The sequence below is a fragment of the Fusarium verticillioides genome, chromosome 1 (assembly GCF_000149555.1).
Source record: "Fusarium verticillioides 7600 chromosome 1, whole genome shotgun sequence".
Classification (NCBI taxonomy): Eukaryota; Fungi; Ascomycota; class Sordariomycetes; order Hypocreales; family Nectriaceae; genus Fusarium; species Fusarium verticillioides.
The window spans coordinates 6199786-6219215 of record NC_031675.1 but is presented as its reverse complement, the minus strand read 5'-3'; the positions used below and the strand labels follow the sequence as shown (position 1 = coordinate 6219215).

At 49.1% G+C, this 19430-nt stretch overlaps 10 protein-coding genes across 11 annotated transcripts; 5 read left to right on the top strand and 5 right to left on the bottom strand.

The window, feature by feature from the left end:
- Positions 1–677: 677 nt before the first annotated feature.
- Positions 678–833, bottom strand: FVEG_14560 (hypothetical protein; the record flags this gene model as incomplete). The annotated part of the gene is made up of 1 exon (XM_018903494.1): positions 678–833. One exon carries the CDS (start codon positions 831–833, stop codon positions 678–680), a length of 156 nt encoding a protein of 51 aa, XP_018741971.1.
- A 2151-nt stretch (positions 834–2984) lies between these two features.
- Positions 2985–3889, bottom strand: FVEG_14561 (hypothetical protein). The gene has a single exon (XM_018903495.1). It carries the CDS (start codon positions 3560–3562, stop codon positions 3125–3127), a length of 438 nt encoding a protein of 145 aa, XP_018741972.1. The 5' UTR covers positions 3563–3889; the 3' UTR covers positions 2985–3124.
- Positions 3890–4288: 399 nt separating this feature from the next.
- FVEG_00001 (hypothetical protein) lies at positions 4289–4839 on the bottom strand (the record flags this gene model as incomplete). The annotated part of the gene is made up of 2 exons (XM_018886426.1): positions 4289–4582; positions 4834–4839. The coding sequence occupies 2 exons, from the start codon at positions 4837–4839 to the stop codon at positions 4289–4291; spliced, it is 300 nt and encodes a 99-aa protein (XP_018741973.1).
- Positions 4840–5561: 722 nt separating this feature from the next.
- On the top strand, positions 5562–5789 carry FVEG_00002 (hypothetical protein; the record flags this gene model as incomplete). Its single annotated transcript, XM_018886427.1, has 1 exon — positions 5562–5789. One exon carries the CDS (start codon positions 5562–5564, stop codon positions 5787–5789), a length of 228 nt encoding a protein of 75 aa, XP_018741974.1.
- Positions 5790–7652: 1863 nt separating this feature from the next.
- On the top strand, positions 7653–8130 carry FVEG_00003 (hypothetical protein; the record flags this gene model as incomplete). The annotated part of the gene is made up of 2 exons (XM_018886428.1): positions 7653–7839; positions 7868–8130. 2 exons carry the CDS (start codon positions 7653–7655, stop codon positions 8128–8130), a joined length of 450 nt encoding a protein of 149 aa, XP_018741975.1.
- Positions 8131–8528: 398 nt separating this feature from the next.
- On the top strand, positions 8529–9202 carry FVEG_14562 (cytochrome P450 oxidoreductase; the record flags this gene model as incomplete). Its single annotated transcript, XM_018903496.1, has 2 exons — positions 8529–8727; positions 8775–9202. The coding sequence occupies 2 exons, from the start codon at positions 8529–8531 to the stop codon at positions 9200–9202; spliced, it is 627 nt and encodes a 208-aa protein (XP_018741976.1).
- Positions 9203–10141: 939 nt separating this feature from the next.
- Positions 10142–12680, top strand: FVEG_00004 (alpha-galactosidase 2). 2 transcript variants are annotated; one of them, XM_018886430.1, is made up of 3 exons: positions 10142–10308; positions 10351–10954; positions 11003–12680. In XM_018886430.1, the coding sequence occupies exons 1-3, from the start codon at positions 10266–10268 to the stop codon at positions 12543–12545; spliced, it is 2190 nt and encodes a 729-aa protein (XP_018741978.1). In that variant the 5' UTR covers positions 10142–10265; the 3' UTR covers positions 12546–12680. The 2 variants fall into 2 exon arrangements, with proteins under 2 accessions (XP_018741978.1, XP_018741977.1); XM_018886429.1 differs by having other exon boundaries at positions 10142–10954.
- On the bottom strand, positions 11663–14628 carry FVEG_00005 (hypothetical protein). Its single transcript, XM_018886431.1, has 3 exons — positions 13649–14628; positions 13150–13600; positions 11663–13098 (listed from the first exon to the last, which is right to left on the bottom strand). Exons 1-3 carry the CDS (start codon positions 14575–14577, stop codon positions 12664–12666), a joined length of 1815 nt encoding a protein of 604 aa, XP_018741979.1. The 5' UTR covers positions 14578–14628; the 3' UTR covers positions 11663–12663.
- Positions 14629–15007: 379 nt separating this feature from the next.
- FVEG_00006 (hypothetical protein) lies at positions 15008–16642 on the top strand (the record flags this gene model as incomplete). The annotated part of the gene is made up of 1 exon (XM_018886432.1): positions 15008–16642. One exon carries the CDS (start codon positions 15008–15010, stop codon positions 16640–16642), a length of 1635 nt encoding a protein of 544 aa, XP_018741980.1.
- A 208-nt stretch (positions 16643–16850) lies between these two features.
- FVEG_00007 (hypothetical protein) lies at positions 16851–18383 on the bottom strand (the record flags this gene model as incomplete). The annotated part of the gene is made up of 1 exon (XM_018886433.1): positions 16851–18383. One exon carries the CDS (start codon positions 18381–18383, stop codon positions 16851–16853), a length of 1533 nt encoding a protein of 510 aa, XP_018741981.1.
- Positions 18384–19430: the final 1047 nt, after the last annotated feature.

Genomic DNA, 19430 nt, shown 5'->3' with positions numbered 1-19430 from the left:
CCTCCCCCCCCCAATGCCACTCTTCTCTGCTCAGCCATGCCATCCCCATTTTCCAGAGATCGAGAAGACGGCTTCCACCTGGAAGCCTGGACAATTGGGCTCCTCGACATATATGAGGCCAAGGTTTATTAAGAGTATAGAGAAGAAAGCTAACATTCTTTAGACAATCAGCAGCTGACAAGATATGATCTAATTATGATTTCTGATTGATTTTTAATATATATATTACTTTATATATATAATTTCTTTAGGCCACTTTATCCATCGGTTATAATACCCCTCTAGTAATTCATTAACAACAACTATTATACTTCGACCCCAACCTTCCATAAACCAGGATCCGTCCAAGGCATGGACCAAAGCACCGAAATATGCAAAAATAAGCAAAGCTGGTGGCTTTCGCTGCTGTAACAAATCAAGATACTCCTTGGAAGTCGCGCGTAGCCATATATATGGTGCTGACCAGTCCTGATTATATCCCCACTCAGCTCTAGCCTCACTGCTCATAGTCTCAAACTGCTTCATGTACGCGTTACATTTCCGGAGTAGATAGAGCGCCTCGTCGTAGATGCCTGCGTCATTGTTGCTCTCCCAAACTTGTTGTATACTTCGGAAGTGGTCATCGTGAACAACTGGTTGCTGGTCTGGGTCAAGTTTATCCCAGTTGCCAATTTTCGTCAAGTCGTCCAGTGGCCCTCGACATATCCTATCATATACAGGATGTAGCACTGCGTCGACGCCGCGTATCGCTGGGATCCACGCGTCTCCGAGAATGCGTGACTTGCTGTCGATAGAAGCGCCGTCGCAGAGAGGTCCAAAAAAGGCCAGCGCATAGACAATGTTTATGCAAGAAAATGCGTATAACGCATCACTATTTTCATCGTTTACTAGGCTGATGCCGTTCTGAAATCCACGTAGTGCGATGTTGTGATGATAGGCGGCGATACAGACAAGCCGCGGCTTGTCAGCAGGGTGCCTGTAGGCAAGATGCAGCGCGGCCACGCTTAGAATTCCGTGCATGACGAAGGTGTACTGGAATCCAATGTTTGGAAAGGTCTTTTGCCAATAGTGATCTCCGGCGGGTGACTTGACGATGTCTAAGCTCGTTGAGATTGTCCAGTGGTGTAGCAAGGCAAGGTCGTCGGGTGTAAAGGTTGTGGTTGATGATGCTGATTGTTCATGGGGCTCGACGATCCTTGGTACCCTCAGGGAAGCAGCGAGTGCTGCCTCATCCGTTTGCTGAGCTGAACCCGGCGAGAAATGGCTGATTATGGAGGATGGATAGACGCATACATCGCCTCGGCGGACGCAAGCGGTACAAGCTGGTATTTTCTCATCACACTACCACGCAGAATCAGAAGGCTGGTCCCACCATATCAGGTAATCACAGCAAAAGAACTGTAGAAAAACATGCCTTGACCCGACGCTTCCTGCAGTCGTTGCAACCTGTCTTTGACTTCTTATGCAGTCGTTTCTTTCGGTTCGTCAGATGATCTGATGTCTCTGAAGGTGATTTGTCAAAGACCATCCTTGGCAAGGGTCGTGGGGGGGCAAAATGGAATAAAAGATTAGTCTTGTTGCTAAACGAGGCTTGAAGAACGTCTGTTTGTTGCTAGACAGAGAATTGAACGAGGGATGAGCCTCGATCTCCCTCTGTGTTGGAAACGCAGGTGGGGCTGGCTGGCCGCAGCTTTGCGATATACGCGGACCTAAGCGCGTATGACAAATAGAACCCAATCAAACGTCTGGCGGGAGCCGATGATCGCGATGGCCTACATATAGGTTGCTAGCTTTGGGCTTAGGTTGACCTCGCCTCAATGGTGCCATCAACGTTGCGAGTCTATCACCAACATTGTTTCTAATCGCTTGTCTCAATTATGTCCAGATGCCTAGAGTATATAGTTCTCCATCATCACTACTAGTAGGAAACATTACTGAAAGTCTGACTTGTGTTGAATTGTTCTTAGAAATCAGAGTCTTCATATCACGCCCGGCTCCTTTACCGACAGACGTAAGGTATATAGATATATTACCCCACCCTCGGAGTTTTCCGTTTATCATTTATGGACACCTCAATGAGAATCTGATAATATTCGTGTCAAAATCAATCCAACAAATCCAAGTCTCCTGGGCAAAGGAGGGGGAACTGGAAATATAGCTTGACTTGATGCTCTATATAATAATTGTAGCCTGCCTTTATCCTTTATTTTCTTGCGTATCGGCAGATGATCCGATGTCAATGTGATGATCATTCGTCAGGGCCCATGCTTGGCAAAGGCCGTGTGCGGAGCGGACGTCAGAATGAGTTTAGGCCTCCGGGAGTCGGGGGGAAGAATACGTGAAACCCTCCTCGGGTGGAAAAAATAGACGAGCCTCACAGGTTTGGCGCACACCAAGATTCGCTAGTCATCCACTCATTTGAGACCCTTGGCGAGTTTGGCTTACACCAAAATTCGCTGACGATCCACCGACCGGGGGGGATCGGGGATTGTTGCTCCCTCACGTCGGATTGGGAAAGAAATCACGGACGAGCTGTGGGGCCGAGGAAGTGGTAATCAGCTAACGACGGTGGTCTAGCCAGGGTCAGTATGGATCAGTAATGACGTTGAACGGGCCGTTGAGCCATGTGTTTAGGTTAACCTTGTTAATTTAATGCACTTGAGATCCTCGGTTTATCTCGCACCGAGAGCTGGTGTTTCCATTCGAGTAGATTATTGGAGGAAGTATCTTGAGGGAACGGATCTCAAGCCAGATCCGTGAAAAGCACGTCAGCATGTCAGAGTTTGCCCCTGTGGCTTCTCTCACAGCGCATTGGGCAGAAAACTTCTGACTCATTACCGTCTGACATCAACAGGAACGGATGGATGCATCTATCACTTATCCCAAAGCGTTTGCTGGGAAGTTACTTTGCGTGAGCCAGTAGAAAGTACAAATCAGGTTTTGGACTATCGTTTTCATCTTTTTTTATCATACGTTCGTAAGTCTCTTCCACTGTTTGTCCATCGCTTCCAAGTCATCCTTAGTAACAGGATTCCGAGTGTCAATTAATACCCTTTCCACTTCGCTCAACAAGAACTGCATTGGATTGTAATGTGAATGATCAAGGTCATCGACCTTTCCAATGTCATGGATCCCCAGCTGTGTCATCTTGCGACGCAGTCCAACGATGCTGTCCATGACATCTTCTGCCCGTGGTAAAGGCCATAAGCCCCCTCGCGCGAGACAAAACGTTAAAGATCATGGATTCGCAGCGATGCGGCCCCATCCACTCTGCATGCCGACACCAGCGGGGCTTCTCATCGACGACTAGTAGATCATTGATGAGCTTTCTGATGATATCTAGAAGTGCTTGGATGGTCGTGAAACGATTTGGGGATATTCTCTCCAAGACTGAATTAGTAATTGTCGAGGTGATGTTGGTTGGAAACTTTCCTATAATGTCTGGTTGCATTTTGAGATGGCGATCTTCGGAGCCATCGGATTCCATGAGCATTCTTCTTGCCAATCGGCAAAAAGGGTCTTTCAGTCCAAACTCCCATGCTATCCATAGGCTCTTGGCCATGGACTCCTTTGATGGTTTTGTGTGAGATCGTACAGGTCATCTATTAATGGAATTCGGGGTACCTGATCGAATTGGCCATGTGATATGTGTAGAAAGATGGATAATGCTTCTGGCTCGTCCTCGGGCAGCTCAACAAGCTAATCTCCGCTGTTTTTTGGTATCGACTCCATGAATTGCCTGAAGAGCATGCGCTCAAAGACTGGCGATGCCCTAGCTAGAGCCCCTGAACAGGCTGTAAAGGTGGCAGGGTCCGTTTCTCCAACACAAAGCTTGACGTCCCCGCGTGGGTCGATGTCTCCAGGGACATTGCAAGATGATATGCAGTGCTATCAACCTAGAATGAGAGCGTTTCAAACACAGGGTTGCAATTTTATATGATGATCGCAACAGGCCTCCGAGAGCATTTTCATCAAGTGAAAATTCAGCCTCAACTAAGAATAGAACTTTGCCAAGACAATTATCTGGGTTAATTGCGTTCGAGCAATGCCCTCTGCCACAAAGTGGGCCGAAAGACACTGGGCGGGCGGGTTAAATCAAGTAGTATGCTTTAAATAGACAATACGAGAGTGGCTGAGGCGATTTTGAGATAGGGCCCCTGGACAAGTGTGAAGCTTTTGCTGCTTAGTTCAAAATAAGCTTAATCTAAATTAATTCCTAGTAGATGTAATCGTACTATATTCACTCTGTCTTGCTTGTCTTATTTACTTCTTAATACTTGTTGCCTGTTTAATCCTTATCGCTCTGTGTAGCTGTACAGGTAGATAGCTGTGATTGGCTCCACTGCACCTCGTGTACAGGAACTGATTCAAGGCAGTCGGCGCCCAGTTTGGTCTGTGAGCAAAAGGTCACTTTGCACACTTGAGCAAACAAGGAGGCCCCAAATACAAAGGAGCTTCCGAAAACGGAGTTCCTCTTCCATTGACAACTAGTTCTTGAAATCGGTCTCGCTTTCGGTATCGGTATCGGAGTGTCTGTGGGTCCGTATGGCTTCAGCGACCCGCTGGCGTTATACGGAGTTAACTGTCAGCCAGCATCATTTTCGGCAAATTTTCCCCGGCCCTAAACCAAAATGGGCTTTGACTCAATCCGCGCAGTCAACGGCATTTGAGATTGTGGGCAATGATCTCGTTATCCAGATGCTGCATGGCTAGGTGCACGAGCCTATGGCAATATTAACTCTTGAGACTGCACGAGGCTGGCTCCCGTGGTAGGCTCGGCATGTTACAAACTTGCCGGAAACGCCAATCCTCAGTATGCCCTTGCGTACTTACTTCCATTGCTGTCTATAGCCACTCGCTCGTTGTCAGTAGCCAATCTATTTACTCGTTCTGTTCCCTTAAGATGCCGTTTAAGCTAATGCGATTTCGAAGTCTCTTTTTGATGACAGACCTACTCCCGCCTTCCTTCTAGTGAGTGATGTTGAAGCCCGACGCGCTCGAACGGGGCCTGGTATTGCTTTTTTGGCTGACCCTAGCTTCCGTCTTGATCAGGTTACAACAAGAGACTTCTTGGTGGAAGCCTCGGACGGCCAAAAGATCCTTCTTCGCTAGTATTCTTCGAAACACAAGTCTCCAAGCCCTGCGATCATCTACGCTCATGGTGGAGGTATGATCTTGGGCAGTGTCAAGGCCTATGATAAAGTAGTGGCGGCATATGTTGCTCGCACGGGTGTGCCATTTCTCTAAGTTGATTATCGCCTGACTCCAGAGTATCCTAATCCTATTCCCGTCAACAATGTTTACGCCGCTTTCGATTGGCTAGTCGGCATTCAGAAGAACTTGGAGTCGATACCAGCCGCATTGGTATCATAGGCGAGCAACGGCACATCTTGCTCGACAGGATGAAGGACCCCGTCTTGCGAAGCTCATCCTACTTTAATCCCATGCTTGATGATCGCACAGTGTCAGCATACGAGCACTTGACCCCGTTTCTGAGCTGGAACACCACGAATAACGAGACTGGCTAGCAGGCCCTGCTGGGCTGTAGTAAGGGTAGAGAGATGTCGACAGAAACAGCAGCGCCAGCACGCATGGTAGATGCTGCGGGTATGCCGCCTTTGTATATCGAGGTGGGCGAGTTGGATCTCTTCCGAAGCGAGTCGATTGGGCTTGCCACCAAGTTCTACAAGTCGGGTATCAGTGCAGAGCTCCATGTGTATCCAGGATGTCTCCATGGATTTGACATCTTTCCCCTCGAGAGAAACTGGCGTCTGCATGAGGGCGTTTGAGAATCGAGACCGAGCCATTGAGAGCATATATCTGGTAGATTTATAAAGTGCTCTGGGCTGGACCATATATACAGCCATCTTTATACCGCAATCATCCACATGATGGTAATATTGCCTATTTACGATGGGGCCTTTCCTTCAATGGGTCGGCGATTTCCGTTACTAAACCCGTCAACCTGATTGTTACTTGCTAGTGTCTACCTAGTCCGAACAGCCCTGCTCTTTGCTTCAATGCATCCATAGTCAACCTCACCTCGATCTAGCCACTCATGTCCACAGATACCCTACAAGCTTTTCGAGCTGGCCCAACGTTAATAATTATATTTCTTTCTATGCCGTACTACCTTGGAACAGCTGATCTCCCTTTATTCAAATGCGTTAGATTCTGGCAAGGAAGTCTTATAAAATTCATGCGCCGCATTCTAGATTCGGACGACCATGGGATTGGCTGGTGGTGCTGAGGAGGCATCAGTCTTGTTTCCAGCCTCGCTCACAGGTTTGTTGATTGGTGGTCATCACATGGAGGAGTGCGGCATCAGAATATAGCCGACAACATTCCGTTTTTGCGGTGCTCGCTCGGCTTTCGTCATATTACGTGTGACAAGCAGGCGGGGAGCTGGGAGCCTTTGATTAATTTTGGAAGCTCTCACTAGCGCTGAGTTGTGCTCAAGGTCTGCGAGAATGCACAATGCTTGGGAGACCCCTTATTTTGATTCGCCTGCAATGGGCTTGGATGCAACAACAAGAACACTCTAGTGCTATGATATGGCACAAGGTCGCAGTTACAGGGGGGGCATACTCAAATCTCTTTGTGAACTGTGTTGAAGTGCCAGGGACTCTCAGGTTCTTAGTCATTGATGAATGCACTACTCTAGCGCCAACGACCTGATCGTCGGGACACGGATCTTCGGCACAGATATTAGTGCATCTCAGCTGGCGATGCCCAATCATATTCTTCAACCATTCTATTGAGGATGAAGCCAAGGAACAAAGTTTCAATAGATCAGAACCGTTTGCGATAACAGTTAGGCCCACCGGTTGTGATATGATGTGGCTTCGGGAATCACGGCTACGACACGAGATAGGGCCTGATTACCAGGGGACCAAGGGTCTTCCAGTTGTCATAGGTGGCTCTATGCCTCCGCTTTCAGCTGTACCCTTGCTGGCTACGTGTTGCCCGTTCTCTGCAATATGGTTGTGTCATCCTCGGGACCATGGAGTAATTACCGGCTGTTACCAGCTCCTTATGAAATTGTCTATCAGAAAACTGCATCGCTGTCAAGAAGGTTCACTTGTTCAAATAGAAGTATACGCTTGACCGGTCCCCTATTTTTTTGACCCCTGACATTACATTCCAGAGAGCTATATGCTTAAAGCCTAAGTACTAGCCATGGCGTCAAATAATGAGCCGTCCCCCCATATGTGATGGTGCATATATGATTTGCCGCCAGTTCCGACTGTCCATTGTGACTTGAGAGCAGTCTTTTCAGATATGACGCAGCTGACACTTTTACCATTTGGGAGCCGCATCGTTCATATGCTTTTCGACGTCATAGTACACCTTTAAGCCATCTACAGTGCGATACTTCGGACCCTTGAGCCGTCTGACTGATGCATTACTATGAGTGCTTTTCGGCAGACGTGACGAACGTGGCTGGGAAGGTAGTTGGCATGTGAAAGGTGACAAATCTGCTCAAGCGTGAAGAAGTAAGAGAGGCATTCGATGATAAAAGGCAGAAGATCGTCCGCTTCAGTAACTACTTGTCCTGCATTCAGACAGACATCTTGAAAAGCAACACAAAAGACTCACTGGCTCACATTTATTACACTTTACCAATCTATAAGCATCTTCCATTATCAACAATGACTCAGCTTGCCAAGCTTCTCATCATCCTGGCAGCCGCCAGCGCAACCCTCAGCGCCCCAACCATGAGACCTCGCCAGCTCGCCGGCGAAGGCAGCTTCTTCGACTCCGTCTTTAGTGGCACCGACAACGGTATCGGCTATGGTGTCGAGAACGCTGAGGACAACGCTGCTAGTCTCCTTGGTGGTAAAACTACCACTGGAGGCGGCGGCAGCACCGAACCCACCTCCTCCTCCACCAAAGGTAAAGAGGCAGGCTGATAAGATTGCCAACGGCGCCGCCATTGATCTGCACGCCATTGGACAAGACAAGGCCGCAGATCTTGTCCAGACTGATGGAGATAATATTGATGGGCAGCTTACTCAGGATGCGGCTACTCTTGGAGGTCAGATTGGAGGAGATGAGGCGGATGTTCTTGAGCGTACGGGTGATATGGTTCCCAGCAAGATGCCCACTCGCCGTGCTCGGGTCTTTTAAGCTTTTGTGCCAGTTGGAACTGTGTGAACATACTAGTATTTGCTAGGAGTTACACTGAAGAGAGCGACAAGCCAGTCATTAGTTAATGTATTCTTAAGCAAGCCAGGAGTAGGAAAGCTTTCACATAATAACATCAATTACCTGTCATTATCTATTGTTGCATTCGGTCACGGGATGTGCTAAACCCCGGATCTGCAATAACTGCCCGCTAATGGGATGAAATGCGGGGAATCTGCCAACTTGCTGATCCGAAAACCGAAATTTATGGGGACGGTCAACAACGGTATATCGCCATAGACTCCTCTTCAATTTTCGCATACTTAAAGGGCGTGTGATCGCTTCTCTCGTGCAACTTTGCGGTTCTTGTCACTATTTCTAATGTAGATCTTGGCAGCAAAATGAGCATTTACCTCGTTGCGATCCCATTAGTGTCGCTGCTCCTCCTCAAAGGAGTCTTGACCCTCTTTCGGCATTTGCACTCGGATCTGAGATCCGTGCAAGGCCCTCGTACCGCCCGATGGACACTTGGCTGGTATATTTGGAAAGTCTCGCAAGGTTCTTTCGAGCATTTCAACCGTGATCTCCACAAGAAATACGGTACATTTGTCCACATGTCTGCCATTTTCTTGTCATTAACACCTCAGGCTCTGTCGTTCGCTATGCGCCCAACCGCTACAGCTTCAGCGACCTCGAGGCAGTTAAATTAATCTACGGTCTGGGTACCTCGTTCCCCAAGTCCCCATGGTACATACCCTGGGGCAACCCCGGGGATAACAATCTGTTCAACGAGCGATCGTTGGCCAAGCATGCGCACGATCGAAAAGAATATCAGTCCACGTGCTCCATGTCTTCCCTGGTCAACTACGAAGCCTTTGTTGACGAGTGTGCCAAGCTGCTAAAGAATCGCCTCTCGGAACTATATGCAGCAGGTCAGGCGGTAGACATGCATCATTGGTTTCAATGCTATGCTTTTGATGTTATTGGTATGATCACTTATGGAAAGCGTCTGGGCTTCCTCGACAAGGGAGAGGATGTAGCCCAGTCGCTGGATGTAACCGCAAGGCTTCCTTGATCACAGCCTGCAGGTACGGCATTGCCTGGCTCTCCTTATAAGTGACATAAGTCGATATCTGGCCGTTGGCAGTAAACGTATCAACTTCTTCTCGTAGCTTGTCCATGCATGAGGGGTTCTTGAGTAGATAGTACAGCACAGCTGAGAAGCTGATGCCAGTTGTGTCGGATCCTGCGATCATGTTGATAAGACAACCGGTTATGACATGGGATGAGGTGAATGCATCTGGCTTCGAAGTGTTTTTGGCAAGGAACTTCATCAGAAAAGACCGCCTCGAGGTATCGCTGTCATCCAGGACCACAGCTTTGTGATTTGACTTCGCTTCACTGATCCTCGCCTTGGTGAAAGCTGTGATATAAGCTCCGCCTTGTCCCTTACTCCCTGCAAAGAAGTTCATGACTGGAACAATGATATTGTGGAGGGTAGGGAAGACGATGCCAACGATTATGGAGTAGCCGAGTATTTCCCCCAAGGCATTGATCACATTTCCTACCACTTGAGCGTGTGGTGCCCAAGGAAAGTGCTACTATTTCCAGGCGTTTCTTCCCAGAGGGTGCGATTGTCGGGATCAATACTTGGGTTGCGTATAAAGACCACGGTGTCTTTGGACAGGATGCGGATTCGTTCTCGCCCGAGAGATGGTTGCAAGATGATGAAGAACGTGTCGCTTTGGATGATAATTTACTTCAAAATGAGTGGAAAACACAGAACTACTGGTTTGTAAAGCCTCTTGACTTTCAGGTCTGGGTAAAACCGAGGACAAGTGTAGGGTAAAATCACACAAATGTGCACAATTTAATGCAGGATATGCACAAGGCTCATAAGTTATGCTCGATCAATTTAGGCTAGTCCATCTTTGTCTCATCGCCCCCGCTCCTTGATCGGAGGCTGATTAACCCCATGGGGAAATGCTCGGAATCATGTCAATGACTGTTGCATCACAAGAACAATTATGTTATTTAAACCCAAATCCAATGCTTCCTGTTGAAATACCGTAATCACCTTTCTAGACCCGTCTCTTTCTTCTTCAGTCTCTAGGTATAGCGTCTGTTGCATCTTCACAATGACTCTTCTACAGACAACACCAACAACCCCCAAAGCCGACCGTAGGTTTCCCGTCTTATCGTCATCAGCACTGACAAACCCAGCAATCGTCGTGGACGGCACCTCATTTGCGCTCAACGGCAAAAATGTCTCCTACCGCTTTCACGTCGATCCAGCGACTGGTGATCTTCTGCTCGATCACTTCGGCGATCGCGTAACAGAAAATCCTATTGCTCAGATCATGTCCAATGGCGGAGGCTGGTCAACTCAAGCTCATCTCCGCCGTGAGTTTCCAGACCTGGGTCGTGGAGATTTCCGCGCTCCTGCTGTACACATCAAGCACGCCAAGGGCTTTACAGTTTGCAACTTCAAGTACAAATCTCATACAGTCCTCAAGGGTAAACCTGCGATCGAAAAACTGCCTAGTACATTTGGCTCAGACGATGATGTTTCAACTCTCATTATACATCTTTACGATGAGTATAGCTCTGTTGGTGCAGACTTGTCATACTCTATCTTCCCCAATTTTGATGCGATCGTGCGAAACGTCAAAATCATCAACAAGAGCGATGATGTCATTACTGTTGAGAAGCTGTCAAGCTTCAGCGTCGACTTCCCTCATGAGAACTACGAGATGCTGCAGTTGCAGGGCGAGTGGACCAGAGAATGCAATAGAACTCGCCGAAAGGTCGAGTACGGACTGCAAGGGTATGTTATCGTCTTGAACCAGACGCTTCATGGCTAATATTGGCGCAGCTTCGGAAGTACTACTGGCTACTCGTCTCACTACCATAACCCATTCTTGTCAATGGTCTCCACAACAACAACCGAGTCCCACGGCGAAGCTTGGGGTTTCTCCCTCGTCTACACCGGATCCTTCAGCGTCGAAGTTGAGAAGAGTCATCAAGGTCTCACTCGCGTACTCGTCGGAATGAACCCATGCCAACTCTCTTGGCCGTTGAGGCCAGGGGAGTCACTGCAATCGCCAGAATGCGTTTCCGTCTTTTCCAATCTTGGAATTGGCGAGATGTCACGAAAGTTCCACCGCCTGTATCGTCAAAACCTCATCAGAAGCAAGTTTGTTTCTGAAGAGAGGCCCGTTTTGCTGAATAGTTGGGAAGGGCTGTACTTTGACTTCGACGACAAGACTATCTACAAGCTAGCACAAGAGTCAGCCAAGTTGGGTGCCAAGCTCTTTGTGCTTGACGATGGATGGTTCGGTGACAAGCATCCTCGTGTCAACGACCATGCTGGACTGGGCGATTGGGTTGCAAACCCCAAGAGATTTCCCAGTGGCCTGGACTCTCTTGCCAAGGACATCACCAAGTTGCAAGTCAAGGATTCGGACGAGAAGCTGCAGTTCGGATTGTGGTTTGAGCCTGAGATGGTCAACCAGAAGTCTGAGCTCTATGAGCAGCATCCTGAGTGGGTTCTGAGCGCTGGAAACTACGCTCGCAGCGAAACTCGCCAACAACTGGTCCTGAACGCTGCGCTCCCAGATGTGCAGGACTTTATCATCAGCTCTGTATCCAAGATCTTAGAAACTGTTCCAGTCAGCTATGTCAAGTGGGATAACAATCGAGCGATGCACGAAAGCCCCACGCCAGACAATCATCACGCGTACATGCTCGGTATCTACCATGTCTTCGACGTGCTCACTGCTCGATTTCCAGATGTCCTTTGGGAAGGCTGTGCATCTGGTGGAGGTCGCTTTGATCCTGGCATCTTGCAATACTTCCCGCAAGTTTGGACTTCAGACAACATGGACGCCTTCGACCGCATCCATATCCAGTTCGGCACATCTTTAGTGTACCCACCCTCGACAATGGGCGCACATGTTTGCTCTGCGCCAAATGATGTGACTGGACGCTCAATCCCAATGAGCTTCAGAGCCCACGTCGCGATGATGGGTGGCTCATTCGGTTTCGAGTTAAACCCTGATCATACGCCTGAGGAAGACAAGGCACAGATCCCAGAGCTCATCAAGCTCGCAGCGAAGATCAATCCCGTCATTATCAAGGGAGATATGTGGCGATTAGTGTTGCCCGAGGACTCCAACTTCCCTGCTGCGATCTTTGTATCAGAGGACGGAAGTCAGGCGGTTTTGTTTGCCTTTCAAATCAGGGCAACTACCGTTCTCAACTATCCTCTGCTTCGACTGGCTGGACTTGACGCAGCGGCGAGATATAAGCTTGACGGCGTGGAGACGTACTCGGGCGCGACATTGATGAATGGAGGAATTCAGTTTCGATTTGGTACAGATTATGATAGTAAGGTTGTTCTACTAGAGAGGGTATAATGGAATCGGGTAGGAGGCTATGTAAAGATATCAAGGACACCAGAAAGTTGACGTGAAATGGAAAACCCAAACACGAGCATATTGGATAGATTTTCAACATGAAGCACGCTTTTGCACATCAGTTGAAAGAAAGTCCGATCTCGGGATCAAACTGGCCACACGATATCGTGGCATCCTCCCAACTTGTCGTCACAACAGGTGTACTCAAATCCAGCATATCGAGATTACCATCTGGTACCCAGCCCAACGGATCCACGGGCTGTTCATCTTCGGGCGACAGTTCCTCAACAATCGCTAGCCTCTCATCATTTCCAGCCTCTTGCATATCCCATTGGAGATCGAGATGCGCGCTGGGATCTGCAAGAGCAAATAATGTCTCTGAGTGCTTGAGAAGATTGGGCAACAAGTGAGACTGAGCGCCTCGAACGGCTGATAGAGCATGGATCACGACGGAGAGCAAGTCCCGAGGGCCATTTTCGAGTGCAGAATAGGTCCAGCCAGGGAGTTGGGCGGTATCTGCGAGACTGACGCCGACATCGAAAAGCTTTTGTTCCTACAAAATGTCAGTATCCAATGAGCAGTCAGAAACACCAACGAATCTTACCATCCCGATGCCATGGCAGTCTTTCGACTTAGTTCCAACAGACCCCAAGGCAGACATGATGATCTTGCCTGCATCCATTGGAAGCGAAGGCGGAAGAAGTAGTCCGAAGCCAGACGCCGACGATGGATTCTGGCCAAATGCAATCCTCCACATGGATATCCGTAACCACTGTTGAGTGATGAGCGTATCGAATCGTTGACTCTCTATGATCGACTGGTCTGGCTGCACACTGCAGAGCTTCTCGTTGATTGTATTTACAAGCTTCAAGTCATCGAAGCGCTGATCATCGCCCTCCGGCTGCCATTCGTACAGTGAATATGGGAGAGATTCGAAAAGGCGAATGTGATTTATAAAATCGTGCATCACTACAGGGCAATTTGAATCGACGATTTGGGGCTTGTTGACTGTGCTTCGGAGCATGACGGATCTTCTGTGCTGGAGTGCAAAGGTTCTGGAACGTGTCAGTTTTGAGGGTAAGGGAGTGGTGGGAGCGGCTCACCTTTCTGTAACAAAGAGAAGCCAGAAAACGCGTCGTCTCTTCTCGCGTTGTTCAGCGGGTAGACCATAGTAGCCAGACTCTTTTGTCAGGTCAAGAGACTGGGCGAGGGTGATGCTCTGATTGAGATAGAACCAGGCGTGACGCGGATCGTTGAGATTACCATAGCTTGCAAATAGGAAGAAGGAGACGAGTACTGAATCGAGAGTCGTATCATCTATCACGCTGTATTGGCGGAGTGAGGTCTCAGCCAAGTTGACGAGCATGTCTCCTGTCAAACGTGGCTCGGCTGGGATTTGCGTATTCAGGTCATTCTCACAGTTGTCGATCCTCTTGTCAAGCCGGAGTTGCATTCTTGTTGCGGCACATATTGCAAGGATTAGAGCGTATCTGGAAGGTGGTATGTCGTCCAGTCGGGCTGCATCGGCGAGGACGTCGTCGTCGACGACTGGCATAATGGGGTAGAGAAATCTCTGGAAGAGCCGTATGTGAGCAACGAGCGATAGTGACATGCGTTTGCAGAGGTCTCCAGTATTGATAGTCGCGTCATTAGGAGGTGTTGTCGAATCCGATTCCGGTTCTGGCTCTGGTTGTGGAGCAGAGCCGATGTTTGTTGGTGGAGATGAGAATGACCGGGCGTCGGGTTGGTCTGTTGAGGGATCTTGACGACTATTGGCGTTACTGGTAGATCCAGGCGGCGCTTCCGAGGTAAGTATCTGGAATTGATACTCATCAATACTCAGACCCTGTCTCAGCTGCGTCTGTCGTCTCCCTTGACCCTGCTTTGGGCCTTTCTTCCGAATGCTGTGGCGATACTGGCAACGGAGGTCTCCGATGTGACAGTTCTTACAGGGCAACCCGCGATCACACTTGACCTTGCGGAATCGGCAGTTGTCGCAGACCTGGCCGCGCTTTACCGGGATAGTCGACATTGTCGCTCTTAGATCCGGGGTTTCGGTTTCGTTGAATGCTTAATGGAGATATAGTCGGCAGATCCAATTCTTTTCGCCAGCGTCATTTCTCGTGACTCTCGGTCCGATATATCAAGCGATGAGGGGTATCCACCACAAACTGACCATTCTCGAGGTCACGATGGGCCCCGGGCTAAGCATTCTTTCGAGTGAGGGGCTATTCCGAAAGGGGTAATGTTCGGACTGTAACATTGAACCCCCATGGGGCGGTTTTCGGTTCCCCATGGGGGACTTGGGAACACTTGGGAACACAAGCGATTGGGAAATATACGAGAGGAGGATTCAATTGCTCCAGTATATAACCTCAAGATGCGTTGCTGATCAGTTCGAGATCTGCTCCATCAGGCACTCATCCGCTCATTCTTCTACTCACAATCAACTCTCAATCACAATGGCCAAGAAGATCATCAACCCTTCGGTTTCACACGCCGAAAGCTACGATGTCGAAGCTTCGGTGGCAAAGACCGTTGGCCACGATACCACCGATCAAGCTCGTCTCGGTGCCCAGGCTGAGCATGACCTCCCTCCTTTCGAAGCCGTTCGCAAGTATCCCTGGACCGTTGTCTGGTGTCTCGTCGTCTCCATGTGCGTCATCATGGAGGGCTACGACACCAACCTCCTCTCCAACTTCTACGCCTATCCCGCCTTTGCCAAGAAGTATGGCCATTGGAACGAAGAGACCAATAACTATCAGCTCTCTGCTCCTTGGCAAGCTGGTCTCGGTAACGCTGCTGGAGTTGGTTCTTTCTTTGGAACTCTTCTCAACGGTTACCTCGTCACCAAGTATGGTCATATCAAGGTCCTCATTGGGTCCTTGATCTCTCTCAGCTGCTTCATCTTCATCGTCTTCTTCGCTCCCGATACCAAGGTCCTCCTCGTTGGACAGATTCTCTGCGGTTTCCCCTGGGGTGTCTTTGCTACGACTGCCCCAGCCTATGCCTCTGAAGTCCTTCCCATGTCGCTTCGAGTGTACATGACCAGCTGGACCAACATGTGTTTCATCATCGGACAGCTCATCTCTGCTGGTGTCATGGCTGGTCTGGTCAACACTCCCGCTCCTTGGGCGTATCGCATTCCCTTTGCGCTTCAGTGGTTCTGGCCTGTTATTCTGGTGCCTATCCTCTGCTTTGCTCCCGACACTCCCTGGCATCTTGTTCGACTTGGCCAACACGACGACGCCCTCAAGAGCCTCGCCCGACTTCGACCTCGTGCTACCGACGCTGAACTCCGCGATGCTCTTGGACTCATTGTCTATACCAATAGCCTAGAAGAGCAGCTTTCCGTCGGCACTTCATACCGCGACTGCTTCAAGGGCTTCGAGCTCCGACGAACCGAGATTGCAATTGTTGTCTTCGCCGGTCAGATTCTTTCTGGTCTCAACTTTGCTTATAACTCGACTTATTTCTTCCAGCAGATCGGCCTCGACTCCAACACTACCTACCATCTCAACGTTGGTGGAAACGGAATGGCTCTCTTTGCTACCTTGGTCTCTTGGTTCTGTGTCATGCCTTACGTTGGAAGACGTACAGCCTATCTTTATGGTATGTTCACAATGGCAACTGTCCTCTTCGTCATCGGCGCCCTAAACACCCGAACCGAGAACCATTCAATTGCCATGACCCAAGCTGTCCTCACCCTCGTTTGGACCTTTGTCTTCCAGCTGTCAGCTGGTCAGCTCGGTTGGGCTCTTCCTGCTGAGATGGGCTCAACCAGACTGCGACAGAAGACCATCTGCCTCGCCCGCAACGGCTATGCCATCACTGGAATTGTCGCTGGTGTTCTTCAACCTTACTTCATGAACCCTACTCAGTGGAATCTTCGAGGCTATACCGGTTTCATCTGGGGAAGCACTGCTTTCATCGTCTTCGTCTGGGGCTACTTCCGTCTCCCTGAGACCCGAAACCGCACCTTTGAGGAGCTCGACATTCTCTTCGCCAAGGGTGTTTCAGCACGCAAGTTCAGCTCCTACAAGATCGACTCTTTCGAGGAGGCCGACAGCGCTGTGTATCATACCGAGAAGGCTTGATCTTTGGAGCCAGGGAGCTGGGTAGATGCTGTCGGAATGGAGTTTGGGTTGACGGGGAAGAAGCTGGTTTATCTGGTGGATTGGCAATATGAATTATGATATGGATCTAAATAACATGATTTCTGCGAAACAAGAGCTTTTTTGTGTCTTTGGAATGATCAGTGACCATCCAGTTTCTGCAGAATGACCCTAACAGCTTGACAAACAATTATTCCTCAACATCTCTTTCTGCCATCTCATGTTCGCCTATCGTGATCCGAGGTCCTTCAAAGTTCTTTCTTCCATCCACAACCCACTGAACGGCCGATATGACCACAATGACACCAAAGGCAACAACACAATAGTTCATCGTAGTCCCACTAACAGGTAACGCTGGAGGGAAAAGAAAGAGCACGGTGGTGACAATAGTATACACCAATCCAATTATGTTTGTTGTCCATCCAAGCCAGTTGGGTAGTTTGAAAGCTCCTTCGGGCAATTGAGTTCGACCACTCGCAAGGTGCAGAGCGATAGGAATACCATAGCTGAGACCAAGAGCAACCACAGAAGATGCGACGATAGCGTTGAAGGCGACAGTAGAACCGAGGTAAATACAGCCAAAGATGACCACAATAACAACATTGAGATACAGTGCGTTCATGGGCACACCAAGCTTGGGGTGAACCTTCCACCAGATTCGTGATGCCGGAAGTCCGCCATCTCTTGCGAAGGCGAACATCATCCGCGATGAAGTCGTCATGACGGCGATGGCAGCAAATACCAGGCACAGAAGAGGAAACATAAGCAAGCAAATAGCCCCGACTTTGCTGTTGGTGGCCAGGTAGAAGATCTCAAGTAAGGGACCGGCAGCCGAGCCAATGATGGTATCGGCGTTCTTGATGCCGCCAGACACGAAGAGCACCACGATGAGAAACAGAAAGCCAGTTGAGATACCGATATACTGACAGTATAGCATAATCTTGGGACCTTCGCTGGCTGCATTGGGGATTTCTTCGATCATGTGAGCAACGGCATCAAACCCCGTAAGTCCAAGTCCTCCCTGCAAGAGTCCAAGGAGCCAGGCGATACCGTCTGGCCAACCGGTTGTGTTGATAAAGGTAGCGAATACGTAGTCGGCCGTGGCATAATCGGGCGCAGCGCACGCGAGCACTGTAATTGAGATGATGAAGAAGCCAGCGATACTCCAGACGAGGGCAAGACCATTGATGCGAGGGAGGAGCGAATGAAGAAAGGCGTTGGTTGCGAAGGCGATAAAGGCGATACCGAGATAGATGAGGAATTGGTGCCATCTCTGGAACTCGTAGCTGGGGTTTTGGAGCGAGATGATGTTGATGATGAGAGTGCTCGACAAGGAACAGTTCGTCGCAACCAGACATGCCCAGCCACTCAGATTGATCCAACCCGTAATCCAAGACAGCGGAATCTTCAAAGACTTTGGGGCAATAGTGGCAACCCAATGATATTGTCCACCAGAAGTTGGCTGTGCTGATAGAAACTCGGCTAGACTTGCAGCAAGCGAGAGATTGCAGATACCAGCGGTAACTAGTCCCCAGATAACTGCCACAGGTCCGCCTGATGGTAGAGCGAGTGAAAGTGATGCTGCGAGTGCAGTCCAAGAGTTGAGGATAGCAAAGGCTAAGCCCAGCATTGTCCAGCGACTGAAGTTGCGCTTGAAGGACTGCGAATGACCCAGTTGAGCGAGTTGGTAGTCATCGAGGTTGGTGGTAGGTTTGACATCCATTGTGTCAGATGCATCAAGAGAAAGAAAATGGTCAGAATATTACTGAAGTGTCGATAGAATGCCTGGGAACTGCCTCGATTATAAACCTCTGATCCCTCCATTCCGGCCACAACGGTTCCAGCGCATGCTGTCAGATCAGCAGCTATCAATATCGCCCGAAGCTAACTCGATTTAATCGCGGGGAAGAATTACTCAAACCTCATTCGACAATCAAGCAGGATTTCCGTTTGCGCCCTCCGACTACGCTCCGTTTTCACAGGATAAGGATCCACCGTTATCATTCCCCCGCGGAGAATCCTGGTCTAACTGAAAGCTTGTGATCATGGTTTGGAGATAAGAGGCTGAAATGCTGGCACTTGATTCGTCTGATTGTCTCGCCGTCGAAAAGTTGCTAGTCAACTGCTCGAAACGGTAAGAGATTAGGCCATCCTTGACACCCAGATTGATGATTATCGGGATAATCTTGAGCGCTTTGGGAAGTTTAAGGGAGACGCTCTTAGAGTTAGACTTGCATCAGATCGAAAGAATTGTCCGATTGGGCACGCTGCCAATAATCTCGGCGAACTCCCATTCTATCCTCAGGCACTGCACTGCAACGGTCGATAAAGGAATAACGTTTGTCACAACTGTAGGCTCCGTATTGGGGTCCACCGTTTTGAGTGCCGAAGCATTGTTTGATGATGTTCTGGACCGCATCACAGCGCAATTCCCAAGGTATTCTAGGGCCCTGATACTCAAATTTTCATTTATTAGAGTTATGTTCATCATGGAAAACTTATCTCCAACTTGCTCTAGCTGGGTCAGAACTGCAGAATGCGTCGCTATCTGACCAGTTGCCATCTCAATTAGTGTAAGCTTTGACGCTTTTGCTGCCAACCCTATAGCATCAGTCTTGGACCGGCGCAGGCCAGTGATGGCTGACACTGTTAGATGTTCTCTGAGATAGATGTTCATCTAACGAATTAATAGTTCTATAGACATGCTGGAGTAGCTACGGCCTTTGGGCTTTATAGTCCCACGGATCTTTCAGCAGCCATAATTATTCGG